The sequence below is a fragment of the Pleurodeles waltl genome, chromosome 7 (assembly GCF_031143425.1).
Source record: "Pleurodeles waltl isolate 20211129_DDA chromosome 7, aPleWal1.hap1.20221129, whole genome shotgun sequence".
Taxonomy (NCBI): Eukaryota; Metazoa; Chordata; class Amphibia; order Caudata; family Salamandridae; genus Pleurodeles; species Pleurodeles waltl.
Genome location: NC_090446.1, coordinates 1524426106 through 1524450806, shown reverse-complemented (window position 1 = coordinate 1524450806; position 24701 = coordinate 1524426106). Strand labels below are relative to the sequence as shown.

The following is a 24701-nucleotide window of genomic DNA, read 5'->3' as shown; positions in this document are numbered from 1 at the left end:
GCAGCCCTTAGAGACCTTCCCTGGCATCAGGGCCCTTGGTACCAGGGGTACCAGTTACAAGGGACTTACCTAGGTGCCAGGGTTGTGCCAATTGTGGAAACAATGGTACATTTTAGGTGAAAGAACACTGGTGCTGGGGCCTGGTTAGCAGGGTCCCAGCACACTTCTCAGTCAAGTCAGCATCAGTATCAGGCAAAAAGTGGGGGGTAACTGCAACAGGGAGCCATTTCTTTACAGTGAATGTCAGTGAGGAGATCTGAAAGGACTGCAGCCTTTAAAGACTCACGAGTGGTCTTTTTTTAGGCCTTCTTGGGCTGCTCACTGGAAGTACCGGAGTAAGGGGACCTGCCCCTCTTTTGTGAGGATGTAGGTGAGACCACGCTCTCAAATCCAGAGATAGGCTTTTTTCTTGATTTTAGCTTCTGAAGCCAAATCAGCAGCCTTCTTTCCCCGTCTTTTAATGTCTTGTTGCAAAAGGTGCAACATACCTTATAGTCTTTTGCTGAGTAGATAAGGACAGTATATGAGGATCCTTGAAGGGAAAACTCTTTCTGCCACAAGGCTTGCAGGCTCTGAAGAGAATCTTTCTCTTTATCTGACATGACTGGATGATAATATGTCAGACAGAACAGCAACAAAAAATCCTTGGCAAAAGAGAAAAACTCCTACAGTACTGACATTTAGGAAACAATTCCTATAAATAGCAGTGAAAAGTTATAACTGAGCAGAGCTCAGTGGAGACTCCCTAGGACGATATGCAGTAGAAAATCTGAGGGACTGGAGTTTCTCACAGGAGCGTTCTAAAGAGAGGTGCAGCCTGATTGACTAAAACCTATCTCTGGTCCCTTTTTTTTTTTAAACAGACTAAGATATGATCCAAAGTGAAGGCCACAGGGCCTTAATGCTTTATGTTTAACATTACATTGTTAATGTAAAGTACCGAGGATTCCTATCTCGACGACGGAGAATGATTCAACCATGTGACTCTATGAAAGTTCCAATACTTAAGTGAAATTAAGTTGGTATCAAAACTGGATTGTGGAGTAAAAAAAAAAAAAAAAGAAAGAAAATCAAGAGTGTGGATGTTTATCAGGTTCATGAGGCAAAAGAGAGTTACTTGCCTGTTATAAGAGTTTTTGCAATTTGATATATATTATAGATACCTATGATGCATCTGCTCCCGTGGAACTAGAACGGACATCTACAACAGATTTAATATAATGAAGCTTGAGTGGAGTATAATACATCTGAGTAAAACAAATACTAAGGGATACTACCTACCGTTGATGACTTCCTGCCGCTTCACTTCACTTTTCTTCAGTCTGAGGAGGGTCTCGGGGTCGACGAGTTCGCGCCAGTTTGGCGGGTCACTCTCCAACTCCGAAACACGCGGCTCAGTCTCCTCAGACTGGGGAGACAGAAAGGACTGCTGGGGTTCTCCTCCAACACTCCCTCCAGGCTCAGGGCTGCAAAGAAAAAGGATATGCAGAGCAGAAGAGTGAATTAAACAAATCTTATCAAGAACAAAGTTACATCAAGAGTAGGGACTCCCAGGACAAAAAGGTCCTTTTCTTGTGTGATCCATACCAGGCTGTGATCGCTGGTGTGGACCACCATGCCTCCCCTTTGGGACCTCACACATCAATAAGACCTTATATGAGAACAAATAACAGTGGGAATCACATCTTACAAGGACCTCCTTTATGATTTATGGTCATTTCTTATATACTTCAGTTGCCTCAACCCTTTTCACCGAAGTTATATCAGTGTGCATAAAACAGATCAAGCACCCAGCAGAAAACAATCTAAACAGAGAAGATGCTCATGTCTGAAAATACAGATTTACAAAAGAAAAGAATGATTTTCTGGCATGTATAGAATAATACTGGATTGCAGCGTGAGAAAGTAAAAAGGGAGGATCTATGAGGAAACGGGGACTACAGGAACACAATAAAGAGGAATAAAGTTGCTGGAGTCTGGCAAGTTCAACAAGTGGTAACCATAGACCTCTTCAGATGTAACAATTGAGAGCATAGTGTCAACGTAGTAAAGTACTGCATTAGAAAAACTTGTCAATACATAGACAAAACATTTCATAGGAAACGGTGATGTGCAAGTATTACCAATCGTCCTCCTACATTCCAGCAGGCTGCATAGGACATTCGCAGCACCGACAAACTTTAGTACCGCCTCCCTTGCTATGATTGAAACCTGTCCACTAAGATCAGCATGTACCCAGAGTGGCAAGCCCTCCTCCTTCCCAGACATTTTGCAGAAACACCTACGTCAGGTTGCTGTGCTTCAGGGCAGGTTGCTGCTGCTTCTCTTGCAGGACTGTCACACTGGCTGCAGCCTCCAAGTCCACATCACTTCGGGAGCGGGGCTGCTTGCCCTTGGTCGAGCCCCGCTGTGACCGCTTCCGCTCGTACACACGCAGGCTCTCGGAGCGCCCCAGCTTACTAGTCAGTCTGCCAAGTTCAGAGCAGGAACCCGCCACCAAAAGAAGGGAACAGCCAGTGATGAGAGGAGAGAGCATGCAATGGGTGAGAAGAGGAAAGAAAGTGATTTGGGAGGGCAGGAAAGAGGGTTTTTGTTGTTTTGTCTGAAGAGTGTACTATCCGTTGGGGAAACTCGGAATGCGATTATTATTCAAGGAAGATGTAACGAAGGATGTATTTAAAGGTCTAATATTGGGTACACAGTAATGCATGGGACAAAGACCATATGAACTGCTGTGTACAGCTGCCACAGCACTCAAGCTTTACATTCATCAGTGTGCTGTAGAAGGGGTGTGACATCCAATGGTTGGAACATGCTTTTCAGACAATATGAGAGAGTCCTACAAAGACATCAAAATTATTAATATTTATGAGCACCACACAACAATCACCAGAAGACGACCCATAGCCCTAACATTATAACATCCACACAGAAGCCAACGAATAACCGATCTGTGCGCCAAATGCAAACTAAGAAGGAGCAACAAGTTTATTATGGACTATATCAAAATCACTCTAAGGAAGATGAATAGTAAGTAATGAAGCACACAAACATAAGGCTAAAGCCAGGAATCAGCCAATGAAACAAGTATCATATAACGTGGGAAACTATGTAACAAAGAACACCACAACTTATAGGTAAAAATATAATAGCAACCCAAAAACAAAGAACAATAATCTGCTAACAGTGCATCCAAAAAAAAAAAAAAAAAAAATATAAAGACCAGACATCAACACAGGCCGCAATTTTATTGTGTTTAAGACTAATACAACTAATTTCCCAACAAGATACCAAGTAAAATGTTGGTACGAAGTCAGGTAACTATGCACACCAAGTGAACAACTGTATCAAACCAAGTCCTTTGCCATGTGTCTTACGCTAATAATGTACACAACCAGAACCCATAATAGGAGAGCTGGACAAGAGGATACTAAAGCACAAAACAAACACTTGACCAACAGGAGACCAAAGATCAATCACATCACATCACCAACCAGATGCATTTCAAGCCTGTAAGTTCCAGGTGCTAACCTTGGCCCAGAGAAGGACATGAATATAGAGTTCTTAGGGGCACTAGCTACTCCATCAGAAATTTAATTTTGTTCAAACAAAAACAAACTCAGCGGAATGGCACCACACGCCAGAAGAGGACATGCATATAGAGTTCAAAGGGACACTAGCTAATGCACTAGGTATGTATTTTTGTTTAAACAATAACAAACTTATGTGACCTCACAGCAGAATGGAAACAATGTCCTCAAATCAAATCAGCCAAACGAAAAAGGCAACTGGCTCCTCCCCTCATCTGTGCAGAGTGCTAATGATCAGCACAACCTCCCAGGCAAACAGGACACTCTGATGCATGACGAATGGTCACAAAGCGACACACACAAAGCTGGTACAACAGTATGAGCCAGGAAAATAATACTTAGCTGTTGGAAATTACGGCATGCGTGAAAGCTTGGCCTTCACCCATTCCTCAGCTCGGAATCCATATGCAATTCCGCTTTTCCACATCCAAACAGTAAGCATGCAAAAAGGATGGATTTAACGAAAGGACACGACCAACCTTTTTTTCCTTCTGCAAACAGAGGAGCACCAGGTTAATAAATCCGAACAGTATGGATAGACTACTCACTTTCAGTTACAAGTAGCATTTCCATGCAGCATGCCACGCCTCTGGCACACTGTGGTAAGGTTCATCAGTGCTGTCTAATTGGCTAAAAGTACAGTTAATCCACATTCACTCAATAGTACAGTTTACTAAACACAGCAAATTAAAAGCTATGGAGATAACCAAATGTCTTTTCCAATGTAGCCTGCAGGGGCTTTCTGTGTCACAGAAATCAAACACCTGCACATCAGGGGAGTATTGTGCAGAACATTATTGATTGTATGCACTGCACATTGGGCTTTACTGAAGGCAGAGTTTTGAGACTCCACCATAGCAGTGGAGAAATAAACCAGAAATAAACCCCAGACACTGTATTCCTGTAAACCCAATATGACAACAAGAGCAAAGCTGCAAGCAACTTTTGGGAGGACAAAGAATCTAGCGATATTTTGGAGACAATGAACACAGGAAAACACTGCCACACAAAAAACAGCTGCTGGCAAGGACAACATAAAACTGTAAAAGTCAAAGAGCTGAATGACACCCACCGCCCATGCTACAGAGCACAGACGTCAGTCACACAAGTGGTCCGCACCAAGACATAATCGCCCCAGTCATCAGGGAAATCTCCACAATGCCCTCAGGTGCAGATTTGACGCTCTGACCTCAGATGCCAACAGAGGGCGACACCTTTGCTTCAGCACACAGAGGAAACGAAGATAACGCAGTCCCCCTCAGACATTACATCTTCTCTAGACAGTACCGCCTCCGACAGTACATCCCAAACTAAGACTTTTCTTATTTTGAGGGCTTTGATCCAACTACAGTGAGTTGAGATAGGCCTGTTCATCAGCAGCTTGACTGCTCTCTTGCTCTCTAGTCTGGGCTGCGAGGAGAGGTGTCATGCACAGTGACATGCCCAGGTATTAGACACCCTGTTTAGGCCTGTTGCTGCTCAATGAGAGGCATTTAATGAGGAGCAAACTCCCAAACTAAGCTGCTGCCCAGCTATAGGACTAAAACTTCAGGAATGCCTAGATAGGTCATAGCAATACAATATTGGGAAGGCGGCAAAGCCTTAGGCAAACAATCACTAGAACTATCAGAAAGGGTTAACCCACGCCCAACATCAATACAGAGGATGAGGCAGTGCTAATGGGAAAACTAACACAGCTAGACCAATGACAACTTAGAAGACAGAGCATCCTTCTGTTATGCCATCAGGGAGGGTAACGTAAGGAGGAGATCAAACAAAGAACACAAGCTGAAGCAGCGCAGGCTGGAGAAGGAAGCCAGAGGTAGACCACAATGTCTGCAGACTTTCACATTCCTTACACTCATGCACGAAGCATTAGCACAAACAAGGAAGCATTAACAAAGAATAGCACATGCGGGGAAAAAAGGAAGGCACAGAGTCTGTGACCGTGGGTACGAGTGGGATTGTCTTAATGCGAGCTCGACAGCTGAGCCAGTACACTTGTCCTGCTCATCCATGCGGCCAATTTATTCAAATGTCCCCCTGGAATAACAGCACTGCCAGGATAAGCACAGGCTGGAAGCACAAACACCCTTTTGTTTTCAACTGGAACTTCCTTAATTCCAAAATGCTTTCCCCATTCCCGTAGCTCCTTCCATTTCCTGAAGGATTTAAAACATTTGCACTTCAACTTCCTTCGATACACGTTTCTGTGACCTTCCATGTGACCGTCCTTCTTTACTCTTTCACCCTTACTTAGATACAAGATGTCAATGAGAGCCTCCAGGTTCTGTGCGCCCAGAGTGCCACCAGCCTGGGATGTTTCCTGGCGGGTCTAGGACCAGTTTTTTCATTAACAATTATGGTGATTATCTAGGCGGCAACGGCAGGCAGGAGATTAGTGATTCCATGCACATCAGTGTTGATGAGAGTAGACTGGTGGGATCGGAGTCCTCCATGCCATGGTGCACAGACCGCAATGCGCCAACACAGCTTCATTACGCTGGGGTGATGGGCTGGCACTGCTCATCATGTTTAACAAGTGGTGAAAGGACAAGCAGAGGTAACAACAAGGACAGGCAAAGCCAACAGGGCTAGCCTTTATAATGCAAGTGCTGAGCAGCTGGCTTTGCCAATGTTAGTCTGTAAAAGGTGTTTTAAATAAAAATAAAAAACTTTTCAAATTACTGAGGGAAAGCAAGCATAACGTACGGTATCTCGAAACTTTACATCAAATTAATTGTTTTCAAACTTTATAACTGTCATGGCTTGTTTTTCAAACACTTTTTACTCACGAAACAGAACTCAAAAACAGTAGGGAAGTGTCAGAATGTAAATGGACACACTTGCCAAGGCCTAATTTACTTTTCACCGGATTCAGCTATTATGTCTTCTGCACTAGCACAGGGAGCAGATTTATGGGCATACAGGAGACGTTTTATGCTAAGTACACCTTCATTATCAAATACCACCTGAGAGAATGCAGAAGATGGCCCTTACCCCGCCTTACAAAAGCCTTTGTATGCCATAGGGAAAGCTGGAAAACACATGCACACATGACGTGCTAAATGAAAAGGGAAAAAAAAAAGTTATGTATCCTGTAAGAATCAGATTGTGGCATGTTGTTCTGTAGATTCATATGCTGAGCATAACCTTGCCATCTAGTTTTGGTCTCGGACATGTACAACTTGTTTTCCTTCAAACAAGTCTTTGACTCACAAGTTATAGGGAGCACAGTTACAAAATTAGATGAACATGCATGAAAAATACAGAAAGAAGAGCTTCTGCAATGAACAAGGGCTTCCGGGAAGACCGTGGACACACTCATTTACAGCACTACATACCACAAACAGATGCTAACAGGATAACATGTTTCATTCAATGCATGTGTCGCTGTAGATACACATAATGAGCATAAACTGTAACACAGTCCTCCCCGAAGCGAGGGGCAAACATAAGATGTTGCAGAGGACTGAAAAGGTGTACAGAGTGAAACTCTGTCCAATGCTAGCTTATTGGTATGCTAAGACATCCACACATTAGTGCTTGGTGAAAGTGTGTGGAGTGGACCAGGTAGCCGCTTTGCAGATGTCAGCTTTCATGATACTGCCCAAGAAAGCCACAGAGTCTCCTTTCTTACGAGTGAAGTCAGGGAGGTATACGCGAAGACAGTTTGGCTTTAGCATAACATGTCTATATGTATTTGACCAGCCAATGTGCAATTCCCACTTTTGGGAAGAGAGCGGCCTTCATGTGGCTTGGAGAAAGAAACTAGGAGTTGCTGTGCCTTGCAGAAAGGTTTGTTTGGTCAATATAGGAGGGCTCTTTATACATATAGTGTATGGAGAGCCCTCTACTGTCATGCGGATGTAGGAATAAAACTGGAAGTTCAATGGTCTGATTGAAGTGGAGAGATGAGACCATCTTAGGGATACATTGCCGGTGTGTACTTAGGACTACCCTATCTGCATGAACTTGGAAGAAGGGTTCTTGAAGAGTGAGGGCCTGAAGTTTGGTGACGCACCTGAGGGTTGTGGTGGCCACTAGGAAGGCTACCTTTCAGGAGGGATACTGTAAATGGTATGAGTTAAGTGGTTTGAAAGGAGGGCCCCACAGATCTGGTGAGAACTAGATTAAGATTCCACATGGGGTTGGTGGCACCCCACGTGGAGTTACTCTTTTTAGTGCCTCCAAGAAATCTTTAATGACCGGGACTCTACAGAGTGAAGTGTGTTCTCTGTTCTGAAGGTAGGCGGTGATGGGCATACATACATTCAAGCATCGCCTCAGAAAGAACTGAAGCAACTGCCACCTGCTGAGCAGGATGGGCTACCGGTGGCCTCTGGGTTCTTAAAGCCACAGTATCTATTTTTGACTCACATAATTACAGCCTATGGGGCTACACTGCCCTGCTTTACTTCATCTATATACTCTATTAAAATGTTTTATGAAAGATAGTTATGCTGTTTTACCAAAACATCATTAAATTATACACATATACAATTCTCCTGGCACCTTTTCTAGTGCAACTGGGGCAGTGTAGCCTACTCCTTTAGGCAGCATAATATTTTTCTACCTTAAGTGACTTTGCAGACCTTCCAGAAAAAGGCGAACATCTCCACTTAAGAAGATATACTATGGAAAAGTGCTACAGGGTCCCTGCATGTGGATGGGACTATTCAGTGCTTATGACTATCAATGGTGATCCCCTACAAGAGAACCTGAGTGTCTTTTTGGATCTGAAGGCAGTCTGTGCAGGAGGTCATGGTTTGGGGAGACACTAGTTGCAAACCCAATGAAGATCCAACCAAGGGTATCTTGGATGGCACTCTGGACAGTACTGGAAAGGGGTCCTTTCCATCACACAGTCTGCATTCTCAGTGAAAGAGGCCAAGTGAAAGAGGCCAAGAAGAAGGCCCAGAAAGGGGGATAATGCCCTGAGGGGTGGGTGTTAGAAGGAACTCGGATGGCGAGGTTGAGCGATTTCATGAAGCTGCTGAATACTGATTCAAGTGGATCAGGTGGAATAACCAAGAGATATCGGTGTCAAATACTGGGGGGCGTGGACCCAAGAAAAACAAGTTGCACACATCTAAGCCCAACACTAGATGGCAGGAGTATGCACAAAATGTGTATTTACAGGTACACATACCACAAACAAAGAGGTTCTCTATATGTGGGCAGTGGAAGGATATAAGCCAGTCAATCAAAAGGGTTGTAAGGAGTGCCGCTCCAGGGAGGGACTAGCATAAGAGGAAGGCAAGCCATCGAAAAAGAAGAAAGGATATGAGAGCGACAAAGCTAACCAATGGTAAGCAATGGGTGGTCTTATTTCACAACCAGAATGGGACGCTCAATCTAAATATTAGGGGATTGAATAGGGGGCACCGGCAGTGCTTGTACACAGAATGCTACGGCTTGTAAACAGAACGCTGCGCCAATCCAATTTGTAGAAGGAAAAACGGTTGGGCAATGAATTTAGTGGCACAGATTGTGAACAGGGTGAGTGACTGCAAGGACAGAAGGTTCTGTCGGAGAGGGGGAGCGCTGCGGTACAGCACAGGTAGTATTAAAAATGTACAAAGGATCAAGAGCACATGATGCACATATTAAATGGACTATTACTTCAGGCCAGTCTGGGGAATGCAGTAGACACCGCGGCCAATTACAATACAAGCTAGTGGAGCTAGAAAGCAGGGCTACTGCAGATGAAATGAGACTGAACCCAGACCACTGAAGAGTCTCGGCTCCTGGAGAGTGGAGGAGACCGAATGCAGGTAACAGAGAGACCGGCCTGTGCATCGAAGGGAACAACAATCTAGGCGTGAGAAGTTAAGGGAAAAACAACATCTGGGACTTGTGCTGCAAACGATGGAACTGTGCATGTAAAGCATAACAAATTAATAGAAGCAAAGAACATTATGTGACAAGACATGTTACAGGGCTAACAAATAGATGTGAAATATGTTCTATTAAGACTTTATGCAAGGCATTGTTTGGCGTGGATGTAGGGCCACAAGACAGTTGCCAAGGAAGTGCTGAAACTAAATACACTCCGCAGACTTACAGTGTGTTACTTGTGCCAGGCTCTGGCAAAATAAGAAAAGGATTTGTACCGCAAGGTCCTTCATGATCAGTGCTCTTCCACTCGCTCTGATCCTGAGCCATAAACCAGAGTTAATTGGCTGCCTTACCTCTCGTTTTCTGCACCATCATCCGCCTGATGCTCTCCTTGGCTTGGGAACTCTGTGGATGGGGACCCTTTTCCTGAAGGCTCGCTTATTTCCAAGGACAATGGCCCATCAGCCCCTATGGAGGAAAGGAAAGTGGCCTTCTGATGTAGAAATTCTTATGTTCTACATTAACAATTAGCACTACTAACCCAAGGAAGTTTGATTGGCTATACCACAGCCATCTTTAAGAATATTTAACAAGATCCTCTACCGAACGGACTCTGTGCAGACATCGACTAGTCCAAAAAGTAGTGAAAACCCTTGCACAGGTTACCCTTTTTTGAAACCTCATTGTGCTGCACCCCAAGCCAAATCTCTTTTCTTATCTGTATATTGTCTAACCGCAGTTTCTTAACCTCTAGGTTTTATCTTCTCCATCCTTCTCTCTTCTGTGCCACCGTCACACTCCTTTATCCTGTCATTATTCCTGGGTAACCTTTTTTGCAGTTCTTCCTCGTAAACAGTTTCCTCTACCAAATGACCCAGTCCCCTTGGTTATCATCCTTTCACTCATCATCTTGCATCTCTTTTCGCAACTACGTGCAGGCGGCTTCTGCCTGTCTTCATCATGCCTCTCTTTTCTATGCAGTCATCATCCATCTAACCCCCTTCTCACTGTGGTGGGAGCATTTTCCATTGACATAGTAGAGACAGCATTTTCCAACATCACTAAATTTTAAACCTCTGGTCCCCCAAGAGTAAGTGCTCCCTTCGTACCTCCTTCTCGTTCAATATTCTCAGACGTAGGTGAGTAAAGGGTCACCCCTCCTCCCGAAGCCTCAGGTACATCGATGGGACTTCCAATCTTCAACCGGCTGGCACTGCTATCTCCACGCTCAAACGACTTCTGAGGGTGACTACCCTTCCGTTCTGAGGCGATCGGTCTTTCTACTGCAATAGAAAATAAAGGTTTCAGGGAATAAAGTGATTTTAGAGCCAATTGCAATTATCTGCAACATGCTGGAAGTCACGTTGTATGGGACCTCAGGGGTACATGCCATCCTGAGACCCGCAATGTATCCTTGCGTGCAGGGGTGTGAGCGAGACAAAAGAGAATCTGGCTTTTAATCTGCTCTACCCAAGCATGTGTTTGGTTCAGAGAACTGGATTTGTATTTCTACTGCTTTCACGGGCATGAACTGTACCACCAAACCTCTTCTGTTTCACTGGGTGGGTATAGTGTGAGCGTATCATGTATGAACGTTCCCAGCATTATTATTCATGCGTAGACAAAGGAGAAGCACAAATGGTAAGCTGCAACTCTCAATCAAAATGTGTGAGTGGATTTCTGCATGCTGGGAAAAATCTTCAAAAAGTCAAGTTTTCATTCAGAAAATACATTACGAGCCACAATAAGAGGATGATTTGCAACTACCCTTGGCGAGAGATACAATAAAACCTCTGTCTGACTCAACATCATAGCATGGTAGGGTTAGAAAGGACTTCATCTAGAGTAAAGTCAAACCTTTGATGCAGTGAAACGCCAAGATGCCCTGGATCAGTGCGACTGGGGTGATCCTCATCACTAAGGTGCTGCACTGGGATACCGCAGACTGTAGAGTCTAACACCTCTCTTCCTCTGCAAACTAAGACCCACTCAAGTGTGGTGTACTGGGATGAAGGCACTGACATGTCTAACACCCACCTGCACTCTATGTACCATCCCTGTGACAATGTACTGGAAGGCCTTTGAACATCTGCTCATCCCTGATCTGTGTGCGCTACATGCCATGCTGTGGTTTATCCATCTAACCCTTACTGCAGTGATGTACGTGATCGTCTGGCCAACCCTCATCTACATGCTGCAAACCACTGTGGCACCAACTTACATTTAAAGCTTTGTACTGTGTTTCGAACCTCACTTGGAAGGCCTAGATAACATTTTCTCACACTATTGGAGTTTTTCCTCACTTCTCTTTATATAGTGTGACCATTCTCTTATCATAGTTTTAAAACCTATTTCATGTACAATTCAAATCAGATAAGTTAATAGGCTCCCAACTTCAAATAGGTTTTGTGGCCTATGCAGCTTTGGTCCATAAAAGAAGTCTACTCCAAGTACCACTATGCCATCAAGTCGCACACATGTTTTAAAGCCATTCGAGATCTAAAGACCAGATGAAAAACAAAGAATGATAAAGTCACAGAGTTAAAACCCAGGCAATACCAATGGGCTCCGCTTGGCCCAAAAGTGAAGTGAAGAATGACATGTGCACATGTTAAGCTTCCCCAGCCAAGTGATTCAGACTCACTTGCTTGCAAAGAGTAAAGGACAAACATGTTTTAAACAAGGCAGGTCAAAGTGCCTCAGTTATACCTAAATACAAACCTGGACAGAACCACACATAGGGTTTACAACCTGGTGGGCCCAAAAGACGCAGCTTTGTCTTCAAGTAAAAGCACAGGCGCAAGCAAGTTTAAGAGACTCAGATACCCAGCTGTAAAACAGACTGAACACAGCAGGCCCAGGAGATGCTGCTTCCACAGGATTCAAAACAATGGCTGAGCCCCACAGGCTCAGGAGACTCCACTCTCTCAGGATTTATAGCACTCAAAGAGTCCCACAGAATTAGGAGTCTCTGCTGCCCCAGGATACATAGCACTCGCTGAGCTCCGCAGAGTCAAGAGAGATAGTTTTTCCAGAATTCATAATGCTGACAAAGCCCCACATGATCAGGAGAGACTGCTCCCCCAGGATTCATAGTGCTGGCTGAGCCCCGCACGCTCAGGAGACTCCACTCCCCCAGGATTCTTAACACTGGTTGAGCCCCGCACTCTCAGGAGACACCGCTCCCCCGGGATTCATAATGCTGGCTGAGCCCCGCACGCTCAGGAGACTCCACTCCCCCAGGATTCATAATGCTGGCTGAGCCCCGCACGCTCAGGAGACTACGCCTCCCAGGATTCATAGGGTTAGCTGAGTCCCATAGGCTCAGGAGACGCCGCTCCCCAGGATTCATAACAATGACTGAGCCCTGCAGGCTCAGGAAACTCTGCTCTCCCAGGATTCATAGTGTTAGCTGAGCCCCGGACTCTCAGGAGACTCCGCTTCACCAGGATTCATAGTGCTAGCTGAGACCCATAGGCTCAGGACACGCTGCTACCGTAGGATTCTTAACACTGGCTGAGCCCTCCAGGCTCAGGAAACTCTGGTTCACCAAAATGTGAAGAACAGACTTAGTTATCTCAACGGCCCAAAACCTTTACCAAGATGAAAAGTATAGACTGAGCTCAGCAGGTCAAGGAGAGTCAGTTCTGTCTGTACATAAAAAACAGATCAAGATGCATTGAGTTCAAAACGAACCAGACCAAAGAGGTTTATTCCCCTAGATGGGAATCATGTAAGCTTCAAGTAACACCACATCAGCCAGTCGTAAAGCACAATCTGGACCAGCCATGTTTCTGAGAGACTCCACTGAGTGCAGCTGCAAAGCACTGGATGAGTCAGACACCTCATTTAAAGCAAAGCGAGTGGACCTCAGTTTTTGCTTGGATATAACCTTAAGCCTGAGTTGTGCACAGGGTTTAAAGCCCGGCTAGACCTGGTGCCTCATTTTTGCCAGACAGTTAAGCATAGACTGCAGAGAACAAAGAAAGTGAAAGATCAGCAGACCCAGGAGTCACAGGTAGGATGGGCTGTATACACAGATGGTCTAAAGGCTTAATGGACCCGCAATGTGCCACAGTGGTGGGTTGTGTAAAGCTAGGACGCATACCACTGAAGCTGTTGTGCTATTCAGCTATATGGCTTTTTTGGATGGGCATCCTAAATTCGAACATGTCACGATACCGTTCATACAGGAACAGAACTACCTAATAATGTGGATGGGGGAGGAAGTGAGTTTGAAATGACGCAGATAACAGAGCACAGGATGGAACAGAGCTGGTTAATTCGAAGGACAATTAGCCCAGTGTTTCTTTACTAATAAACTTCAGTAACCACAAACTGAACACCACTGATGTGAGGACCTTTAAAAATAGGCCGGTCTCAACCGATGCCGATTTTTCTCGTGTAAGAAGCTCCCAGTTCCAGGAACAGACTCAGGTGGGCATTTAAAGCAAACACACTTTGGGGGACTAAAGTTAGGGGTTAGTATATTATGGCACACATGTACAAAGCATTTGTGTGCTGCAGACACTTCAATAATTGTTCAAGAAAGGGAGGAAAGACAGATATGCAAGTTAGAAATAATAATTAATAGGTGATGTTACGTGGTCTCCTATCCTCCCCCCTCCCATCCCAGCCACATGCCATCATGCATTTTGATCAGGCTGTGAGAGTGAAGATCTATGATTTGTTGAGTGGGGAGAAGGGAATACCTTCTGTATCAACCTTTGGTGGCTTGTAGTCAATATCTGTAAAATAAATGGAAAAAACAAAGCATAAAGACAAGACAAGAATGACACTGGCATGATACAGACCAGCTTTGATTCCTGGGATAAAATGAGAGAAGAGATGCAGGGGCAGCAGTGTCCTCTAAAGAGGTTTTGGAAGTGATAAAGGAATGAAAAGGAACAGAAGAGTTGTGACAGGGAAGACACAAAAGAAGACAGATGTATGTTTAAAGCAAGGAGAGACGAAGAAAACAGCATGGGGATAAGAGTTGTCAGAAAAAAAATGACAAAGACACAGAAAATGACAGAAGAAAGGGGAGGGAAGAACAGGGAAATACAGGAAGTGGCAGACCTCTGATAGAGCGTTTAGGAGCCAGAAGAGGTCAAAGAAGGGCAATACAGGAAACCAACGCCGGTCAATGAGGGTGGCAGAGAAACTGATACGGGTGTGATTGGGCCAGATTATGCCCAACAAAAGAAGCAACAAGTGAATAACTGGCTAGACATGATTTGACAAGAAAAACACAGCTAATGTCATGGTTACGTGGAGGGCCAACAAGAGTGACACAGGAAGGGACAGATTTCTAGGGGTCCATAAGTGTTCTAATTCTCTAATTGGGATGGGGGGGGGGGCACACCAGTGGGTGAGAGAAAGTCAAAAGACGTTCAATGAGAAAACGCAGGCAATGATGTCAAGGTGCCATCCAGAGAATCCCAACAAGGAAGACACAGGAAGCAACAGGAGGGAAGTAGGGGAGGCAGCACAAGCCTCTGACAAGTACACAGTGATGCCTTCAAGGTAGACGCAGGAAGTGGCAGGAGAATGAATGGATGGAGCACAAGAGTCTGAGAAAGACAGAGAACGGCAGAAGCAGAGAAGCAATGATCTCTGTACAGAGGACATAAGAATACGGTGGGCAAGAAAGCCGGTATGTTATAAGAAAGGAAAGGGCACATCAACAAACAGGACGGCTGCTGACACACTAGGTGTTGTTATGGGAAATCCGGTTAGATGGTTCAGTCCAAACAACACAGGATTGACATTAAACAGGCAGGTGTCCTGGAACAACAGAGAATTCTAAAAGAATAACTCACCTGTTATGTCTTCTTTTGTAACTTCAAAGCTCTCACTTCTGAGATGTAGGAGCATCCCAGAGAACGCGACCATTCTTGCATTGTGTTTAAAGATGCAAAGGTGGTTCATGTACACATTATTTACATTTCATTAATGTACTCCAACCTCATTTTTCCTGAATACCTATTAACTGGCAACAGAATACCTTATACGCCAGGCTCCTGTCATGGATGACATAAAAAAGCAAACTAGAGCTGGGCTTTGGGGCAGAGATGATTTTGTTAAGATTTTAGCAATAAGCACATAGAGTCACCAGGGAGTGCATGTCACCCTCTGTTGGAGCATCGCTGACTCTCGTGGTAAGTGTGTGTGATATCATTTATTAACTAGACAATAGTTTATTAATTTTACCACTCACAGGGCCTCTCCCTTCTAGAATTCGAATGCCATGACCATACCGGTCACCGTTCTGATGTTGCCTCATCAGAGTATGAAAGAGTTTTTCAGTTCTGTGAGCCTAACTTTGGAATACCTGACTCCAGTGAACCAGCCCCCACCATCCCACCCATCAAAAAACAAATAGAAGTTCAGCAACCACGTAAAACCTGCCTGTTCTTTCAGTAACATCCTGCAAGAAGATGCCCAACTGAGAAGTGAAGAAGTGTTTACGCTTCCACAGCGGCTTGTGAGTGGATCACCCAAAACCACACCTGGGCCTGATTTAGAGATGGGCAGAGGGGGCTACTCTGTCGCTATTCTCAGAGATATCCCGTCCACCATATTACAATTCCATTATAGCCTCTGGAACTTGTAATGCGGCGGACGGGATATCCGTCATGTTTGTGATGGAGTAACTGCCTCTGCCAAACTCTAAATCAGTCCCTTTGTCTTTAACTGGCATCCAACCTCTACCATCATTACACGTGGAAGGAGTTTAAAAGGAAAGTATATGGAGGCTTGAGCAGGAGAGCGCAATGCTGCTGGAGCAATGTTACCATGAACAAGGCCTAGCATGGATCCGTATGTGGTTCTGGGACTGCCTGGGTGAAGAACTGTCCTGGCATTTATCGAGGCTGTAATCAGGTGACTTCTCTAGTACTTTCTTAATGGAGGAACGCTTGTAAAATATATCAAAACATTCAATGACATCTGGTTTTTCCAGAAGTCTCCATTGCCCCTTGAAGACTACGTCTGAATTGCCTTGCCCTCTCTTGCAGTTTAACACAAGCAAGAGAACTAGTGAGTACAATACGAGAGCACTGGCTGTCAGAACTCACACACTGGCCACACAGCATATTCATAAATGAGAAGTTATGTGCAAAGCAAGACACAACAAGTAAGATCTCTTCTATATGAGCTACAGACAGCATACAACTCAGGGGTCTCGAAAATCAGAACATTGCAGTGTAGGCTTCCGGGGAATCACATACCCCCACACCAACAACCTATAAACACACAGCCGCACTCCTTTCCAAAAGGCTTTATATGCTCTCAATATTATGCAACCCACTACTACCCTCCTGAACTCTTGTAGATACCCCAGTACTTATCAAATACTCAAAATGCAATGTGCTCTGAAAATCAGTCACACCAAATAAACACTCACCACACACCACACACAAAATGCTCAAATGAATCCACTAACACTGCCACTGTATGCATAAATACATGAATATACCCAGAGAGACACCATCCCCCAATACACTGCCAAATCAGCATACAACCCCTCAAATTCTTGCTCACAGTTATACATCTACGTACTGTGAGAGTCTGTCCGGTTCCAGCGCGCTGGATCCAGGATACGCAACTTCTTGGATTTAATGGCTTCATCTGGTTTCTTCGCAGAGACCTGTACACAAATGATGTTGTTTTTAGGAAACATATAAATTTCTAAGTTACCCAGTTTGAAAGGCAAAAGAATCAAAGGAAAACCATTATCTGGTAACAAGCTCAAGTTTTATATGTCTTGCAAGTACATGTTTGGACCACTCACTCAAAAAGAGACCCAGCCCTTGTAATGAGACACAACATGTTACAACAGAATTCTTGTGGTGCTCTTGCCTAAGGATTGTCTAAGCAAAACCAGACTACCTATTCTCTCCAGAGTATAAAGGGAGTCAAAGGCACTGGGGAGAATGTGTAGAGACACTGGACACTCTTCGTCTATTGGTGACCAGAGATATTGTGTTTCTGCGACTGATCATGATCTAACACAAACGTATGAAACAGTATGTATGTCTGTTACTACATCTGATGCTCCATGTCTACACTCTCCTCTAACACATTAGAACTGCGGAAGTCCAGTGAAACCCCTGTGTGGTCTTCCACTGTGGTTCACACTGATTCTAGGTGAATCTGAGAGATTCAATCCGCAACTCCATGCGTGGTGGGCCTGCACCTTCATGCAGCATCCCAGCAGAACAAATATCTACATCAATCTTTCCTCTCTCACTTAGGCCCTTAGCTGCAAAAAAGATACTCTAATCCCAAAACAGTCTTAACAATCACATTGAACTCTTCTTTTTAAAGCTATAGATGTTTAAAGTTGTAGTTAGCACTTAACACTAAAATACATTCCTGTCTGATGGAAACTGTTCATGCTTTGTCTCATGGAAGCCCTTGTGTGTGAAACACATGAGGGCAAACAGCCAGTCTGAGCTACGACTTTTGGATGCTCTACATGAACCACACAGAATTCCTTCTTACGAGACAGCCAGATGAGACCTTAACTGGAACCCCTGTTCACTCACTCACCTTTACAGGGCAAGTCGTTTTTGTAGTCTAATCTCCAACAACAAGACTTCCATGAACTTTCAACTGGTATTTGGAAATAAACTGGTTTTTTTTTTTTGGGGGGGGGGGGGGAGGCTTTGTGTGTGACCCTGATCTAGATCTGGTCATAGGTGCTGGGTTACTGTTTTAATTGTTTTTTTTGTTGTTGTAGGAAACAAAATAACAGGCCTAAAGTACTGAAATGCCGTATGTATTAGTTGGGATGCTTAGAGACTAGATTAAACATACAACGTTGTTTCTCAATGTTTTACATCTCATCTCCATGAATGGGAAGAAACAGTAATAATCCAAAGAAATTCTGACAATTGCAGAGAAGACCCAAACTTTACCAGCAAAGAAAAACACTGTCCTCTGGCCCAGTGTTAAAATCTAATGCCTGGCATGTTTCGGAGCATATCATGACAAACTGTTAGCATCTGTATTTTATCTAATCCTTTTTAACTACCTGTAAACAAAGACTTATTCTTCTGGGGTCTCTTGATGATCGACATCACATTGGACTAACATCATGTTCTGACACGAAAGTGAAAATGTAACTATTCATTGTTAAGCCACGGTCTTTATGTGTAAGGATGTGGGCAGCTGACAAGCCTTCAAACTGCTACTCTTATGCACTGTTGCTATTGAATGGCATCATTACTTATGCAGCAATAGAGTTGTGTTGCATGTGTGGTACAATTTGTTTAGTATCTCTTACTTTTTTCCATAGTCTGGCAATGCTTATCAATTACATGGCCTTGGAGCTGTGTTTGCTATGATCCACATCAAAGACAGACTGGAATGTGTATTAAGGGACGCCCTGTTGCGGTATCACCTCCTACAATACGGCCTTATATTGCGTGCCCTTAAGTAACTATAACTCGTGGTCTCACCATGCACAACTAATTACCCCAACATTACTGCACTAATGACATCTTTTATAACATCATTAAAAATCTCAATGTAACATACCAGTCAAATTATTGATGAGAAAACGGTGCACTGTGAGGGCACGAGTTTAAATTACCTAAGGGTGCGAGTTATCGTTACTTGAGATGACCATAACAATAACTGCTGAATTTCTATGGGTTTATGTGTCTGAATTCAGAACCTAATTACGGATGTGCCATTTTGTGACTTGCCTATATCTTTAGCACCATTTGACGAATCTTCACAAACTTTTCCCCAAAAATTGAGCAGGTGATTCTTATTGCGCATGGGAAGTTTCAGGGTGATCCTTCAAGCTGGTGCCGAGGAAAGGGGGCTGGGGTAAAAAAAACATGTGTTTCTCGTGTTAATTCCATAGGAGTTTTGAACACGACTACAGCCCAAACTGCTGGACCGAATTGCACCAAAAAGCCCCAGGAAAAAAAGTGAGGAAAAAAAGAAAAAGGGCCAGGGTAGGTACACCCTGACTCCTTAGCTTTGGCCCCTGGGTCCCAGAGGGAGCCCGCCAGGGCACAAAAAAGCACTCTGCTTGTTTTTTGAAGCCCCCGGGTGAGCCAGGTTCCAGAGACATTTTGAAATAAAGGAGAGGGGGAGCATAGCCCTTCCCCCAAGGGCTTTTTGATGCCCCAGGGACCGCCACCTCCCCAGGGCTTTATTTATAATGAATGTGGGGGAGCCATGCGACCTCCTGCAGCCCTGGGGACCACCATCACCTCCCCGGGGCTTTTTCACATTGGAGGGGGCTGCACAGTCCCCCTCGAGGAGCCATAGATGGCCCTGAGGACCACCACCCCCCAGGCCGGCTCCTGCTATGTCCCAGCCCAGGGACATAGCTGTTTGCTCTGTAACATCTCCCACCAAGTCAGAGCAAACACTTCACTATCTGCAAGTGAGAGCTGTCAAACAGCTCTCACTTGCAGAAAGTGACCTTTTTATCTGTTTCCCTGTACACAAATATGTGTGTAGGGAAAAAGATGAAAACATTGCTCCCACAAGAAGGGAGCTGCTATTTAAAGCAGCTCTCTGCTTATTGAAGAATGCCTTCTCCCACAGGACACAGGGAGTCAGCTAGGACTGTGGGGGTTTTGATGCTCACACTGTGGTCCTGTCTCTGTCTCTCTCTCTCTTCCAACCCACAATGAGATGTGGCCACTCCATGCAATAACATCTAAGCATCAACCCAGCAAGAAGTCTGACGCTAATGTTAGTTAATTTTTGATAGACAGCCGAGAAGGGTCACTTCTGGCCGAATGATAAAGCTCTTGCACTGTCAGCAGGTTGAAGGTTCAAATCCTAGTATCTAATTCCAGTGTGTCTGTATATTTTCTAGTATTTTGGCTGTTAAACATTCGTAGTGATGGAACATTGAAGTCGTTTTCCCCTCAAAATCTGTGGGTTGAAAGTCATAACTAAGTCTTGATACTGAACAGTAAGTCATCACCTCTGGCCTAGTGGTTAACAGGGCCTGGCAGCCGCGCTGATGCGTGGTGGTGGATGGATTAAGTTATAGTAATAAAAATTCCTCTACGTTTAAAAAAAAAAAAACATAGAAAGTCACTGAGAAAGCTAAAGGTTACAGGAACGTTCTAGTTAGGAAATAGAATTAAAAAAACCACAGAAATTCAGTTAAAAAACACAATGGTTACAGGGCCGTTATAGTTAGGCTCACATTTTAAACGTACAAAACCATAGAAATTCACTGTTATAATTAGAGTTATCTCAAGTAAATATAACTCGTGCCCAAAGGTAACTATGACTTGCACCCTCGCAATGCATTGCTAATTACCCCACAAATTACGGCATTCAGGACATCTTTCATAACATCATTCATATTGTAAATGTAATATTTGCAGTAAAATGTTTGACAAAACGAGCATGGCAGGGGCGCAAGCTTATAGTTACTTGAGATAACTCTAAATATAACAGGTGAATTTCTATCATTTTGCACATTTAAAATGTGAGCCTAACTGTAATGTTCCTTTGGTTTGTTTTTTTAATTGTGTGTTGTGTGTGTTGATATATATGGAGGATGTCACTTACCCAGTGTACATCTGTTCGTGGCATGAGTCGCTGCAGATTCACATGCTGTGCACAGTCCGCCGTCTGGTGTTGGGCTCGGAGTGTTACAAGTTGTTTTTCTTCGAAGAAGTCTTTTCGAGTCATGAGACCGAGGGACTCCTCCCACTTCGATTCTTTTGCGCATGGGCGTCGACTCCATCTTAGATTGTTTTCCCCGCAGAGGGTGAGGTAGGAGTTGTGTATGTTAGTAATAGTGCCCATGCAATGGAATGAATACGTATGTACATAATAAAGGTTAAAGTAATATATTTACAAATGTACAAATGTTCAAGATCTACTTCTAAACGGCTACAGGCTCCCGGGGAGGCGGGTGGGCGCATGTGAATCTGCAGCGACTCATGCCACGAACAGATGTACACTGGGCAAGTGACATCCTCCGTTCGATGGCATGTGTAGCTGCAGATACACATGCTGTGCATAGACTAGTAAGCAGTTATCTCCCCAAAAGCGGTGGTTCAGCCTGTAGGAGTGGAAGTAGTTTGAAATAAAGTTCTTAGTACGGCTTGACCTACTGCGGCTTGTTGTGCAGATAACACATCTACACAGTAGTGCTTAGTAAATGTATGAGGCGTAGACCATGTTGCTGCCTTACATATTTCGTTCATTGGAATATTTCCTAGAAAGGCCATAGTAGCACCTTTCTTTCTGGTTGAGTGTGCCTTTGGTGTAATAGGCAGCTCTCTCTTTGCTTTAAGATAGCAGGTTTGAATACACTTAACTATCCACCTAGCAATGCCTTGTTTTGAAATTGGATTTCCTGTATGAGGTTTTTGAAAGGCAATAAATAGTTGTTTTGTTTTTCTAATTAGTTTCGTTCTGTCAATGTAGTACATTAGTGCTCTTTTGATGTCTAATGTATGTAGTGCTCTTTCAGCTACAGAATCTGGTTGTGGGAAGAACACTGGTAATTCTACTGTTTGATTTAAGTGGAACGGTGAGATAACCTTTGGTAAAAATTTTGGATTTGTGCTTAGAACTACTTTATTTTTATGTATCTGAATAAATGGTTCTTGTATGGTAAATGCTTGAATCTCGCTCACTCTTCTTAGAGATGTGATGGCAATCAAAAATGCAACTTTCCACGTTAAGTATTGCATTTCACAAGAATGCATGGGCTCGAAAGGTGGACCCATGAGTCTTGTTAAGACAATGTTGAGGTTCCATGAAGGAACAGGTGGTGTTCTTGGTGGTATGATTCTCTTTAAGCCTTCCATAAACGCTTTAATGACTGGTATTCTAAATAGTGAAGTTGAATGAGTAATTTGTAGGTAAGCTGATATTGCGGTGAGATGTATCTTTATGGAAGAGAAAGCTAGATTTGATTTTTGCAAATGTAGTAAATATCCTACTATATCTTTTGGAGATGCGTGTAATGGCTGAATTTGATTATTCTGGCAGTAATACACGAATCTTTTCCACTTGTTTGCGTAGCAGTGTCTAGTGGTAGGTTTCCTAGCTTGTTTTATGACCTCCATACATTCTTGTGTGAGGTGCAAGTGTCCGAATTCTAGGATTTCAGGAGCCAAATTGCTAGATTCAAAGATGCTGGATTTGGATGTCTGATCTGTTGTTTGTGTTGTGTTAACAGATCTGGTTTGTTGGGTAGTTTGACATGAGGTACTACTGACAGGTCTAGTAGTGTCGTGTACCAAGGTTGCCTTGCCCACGTTGGCGCTATTAGTATGAGTTTGAGTTTGTTTTGACTCAACCTGTTTACTACATATGGAAGGAGAGGGAGAGGGGGAAAAGCGTATGCAAAGATCCCTGACCAGTTCATCCATAGAGCATTGCCTTGGGATTGATCTTGTGGGTACCTGGATGCGAAGTTTTGGCATTTTGAGTTTTCCTTTGTTGCAAATAGATCTATTTGAGGTGTCCCCCAAATTTGAAAGTAATTGTTTAGTATTTGGGGGTGAATTTCCCATTCGTGGGTTTGTTGGTGATCTCGAGAGAGATTGTCTGCCAACTGGTTCTGAATCCCTGGAATAAATTGTGCTATTAGGCGAATGTGGTTGTGAATCGCCCAATGCCATATTTTCTGTGTTAGGAGGCACAACTGTGTTGAGTGTGTCCCTCCTTGTTTGTTTAGATAATACATTGTTGTCATGTTGTCTGTTTTGACAAGAATGTATTTTTGGGTTATTATGGGTTGAAATGCTTTCAGCGCTAGAAATACTGCTAACATTTCCAAGTGATTTATGTGAAACTGTCTCTGATGTATGTCCCATTGTCCTTGGATGCTGTGTTGATTGAGGTGTGCTCCCCACCCTGTCATGGAAGCATCTGTTGTTATGACGTATTGTGGCACTGGGTCTTGGAAAGGCCACCCTCGGTTTAAATTTGTACTGTTCCACCAGAGAAGCGAGATGTATGTTTGGCGGTCTATCAACACCAGATCTAGAAGTTGACCCTGTGCTTGTGACCATTGTGATGCTAGGCACTGTTGTAAGGGCCGCATGTGCAATCTTGCGTTTGGGACAATGGCTATGCACGAAGACATCATGCCTAGTAGTTTCATTACCATTCTGACTTGTATGTTTTGTGTCGGATACATGGCCTGTATTACTTTGTGAAATGTTTGAACCCGTTGTGGACTTGGAGTGGCAATCCCTTTTGCTGTGTTGATTGTCGCTCCTAAGTATTGCTGCGTTTGACACGGCAAAAGGTGTGACTTCGCGTAGTTGATGGAGAAACCTAGCCTGTGAAGGGTTTGTATGACATATTTTGTGTGCTGTGAACACTGTTTTAGCGTGTTGGTTTTGATTAACCAGTCGTCTAAGTACAGGAACACATGTATTTGCTGCCTTCTGATATGTGCAGCTACTACTGCCAGGCATTTTGTAAAAACTCTTGGCGCAGTTGTTATTCCGAATGGCAACACTTTGAATTGGTAATGTATTCCTTGGAATACGAACCTTAGGTATTTCCTGTGTGAAGGATGTATTGGTATATGGAAATACGCATCTTTTAGATCTAATGTTGTCATGTAGTCTTGCTGTTTGAGCAGTGGGATTACGTCTTGTAACGTGACCATGTGAAAGTGGTCTGATTTTATGTAGGTATTTAGTGTTCTGAGATCTAGTATTGGTCTCAGAGTTTTGTCCTTTTTGGGTATTAGAAAGTACAGTGAGTAAACTCCTGTGTTTTTTTGTTGAATTGGTACTAATTCTATTGCGTCCTTTTGTAGCAATGCTTGAACTTCTAGTCCTAGAAGATCTATATGTTGTTTTGACATATTGTGTGTTTTCGGTGGGACGTTTGGAGGGAATTGGTGAAATTCTATGCAATAACCATGCTGGATAATTGCTAAGACCCAAGTGTCTGTTGTTATTTCCTCCCAAAGTTTGTAAAATTGGCTTAGTCTTCCCCCCACAGGTGTTATGTGATGGGGGTGTGTGACTTGTGAGTCACTGCTTATTTTGAGGGGTTTTGGGGCCTTGGAATTTTCCTCGATTTTTGGGGAATTGGCCCCCTCTAAATTGCCCCCGAAAACCTCCCCTCTGATATTGACCCTGGTAGGTAGGCCTTGTTTGTGAGGTTGTGGTTTCTGTGGGTTGACCTCGAAACCCTCCCCTAAAAGGTGTTTTCCGAAATGTGCCTCTGCTCTGCGGGGAGTAGAGTGCGCCCATGGCTTTGGCTGTATCGGTGTCCTTCTTGAGTTTTTCGATG

The 24701-nt window shown here is 43.8% G+C and overlaps 1 protein-coding gene across 9 annotated transcripts in view; it reads right to left on the bottom strand.

Annotated features, from left to right (window-relative positions):
• The window catches only part of ARHGEF1 (Rho guanine nucleotide exchange factor 1), a 579253-nt gene that overhangs the window by 234676 nt on the left and 319876 nt on the right, over window positions 1–24701 (bottom strand). For 5 of the 9 annotated variants that reach the window (XM_069201362.1, XM_069201364.1, XM_069201365.1 and 2 more), the window contains 6 exons: window positions 16995–17082; window positions 14144–14179; window positions 10541–10714; window positions 9785–9899; window positions 2286–2468; window positions 1282–1466 (listed from right to left, as the gene is read on the bottom strand). In XM_069201362.1, the coding sequence (XP_069057463.1) occupies window positions 1282–1466; window positions 2286–2468; window positions 9785–9899; window positions 10541–10714; window positions 14144–14179; window positions 16995–17082 (781 nt within the window). The remainder of the gene's footprint in view (window positions 1–1281; window positions 1467–2285; window positions 2469–9784; window positions 9900–10540; window positions 10715–14143; window positions 14180–16994; window positions 17083–24701) is intronic. The other 4 variants (XM_069201366.1, XM_069201370.1, XM_069201367.1 and 1 more) reach the window with 3 other exon arrangements.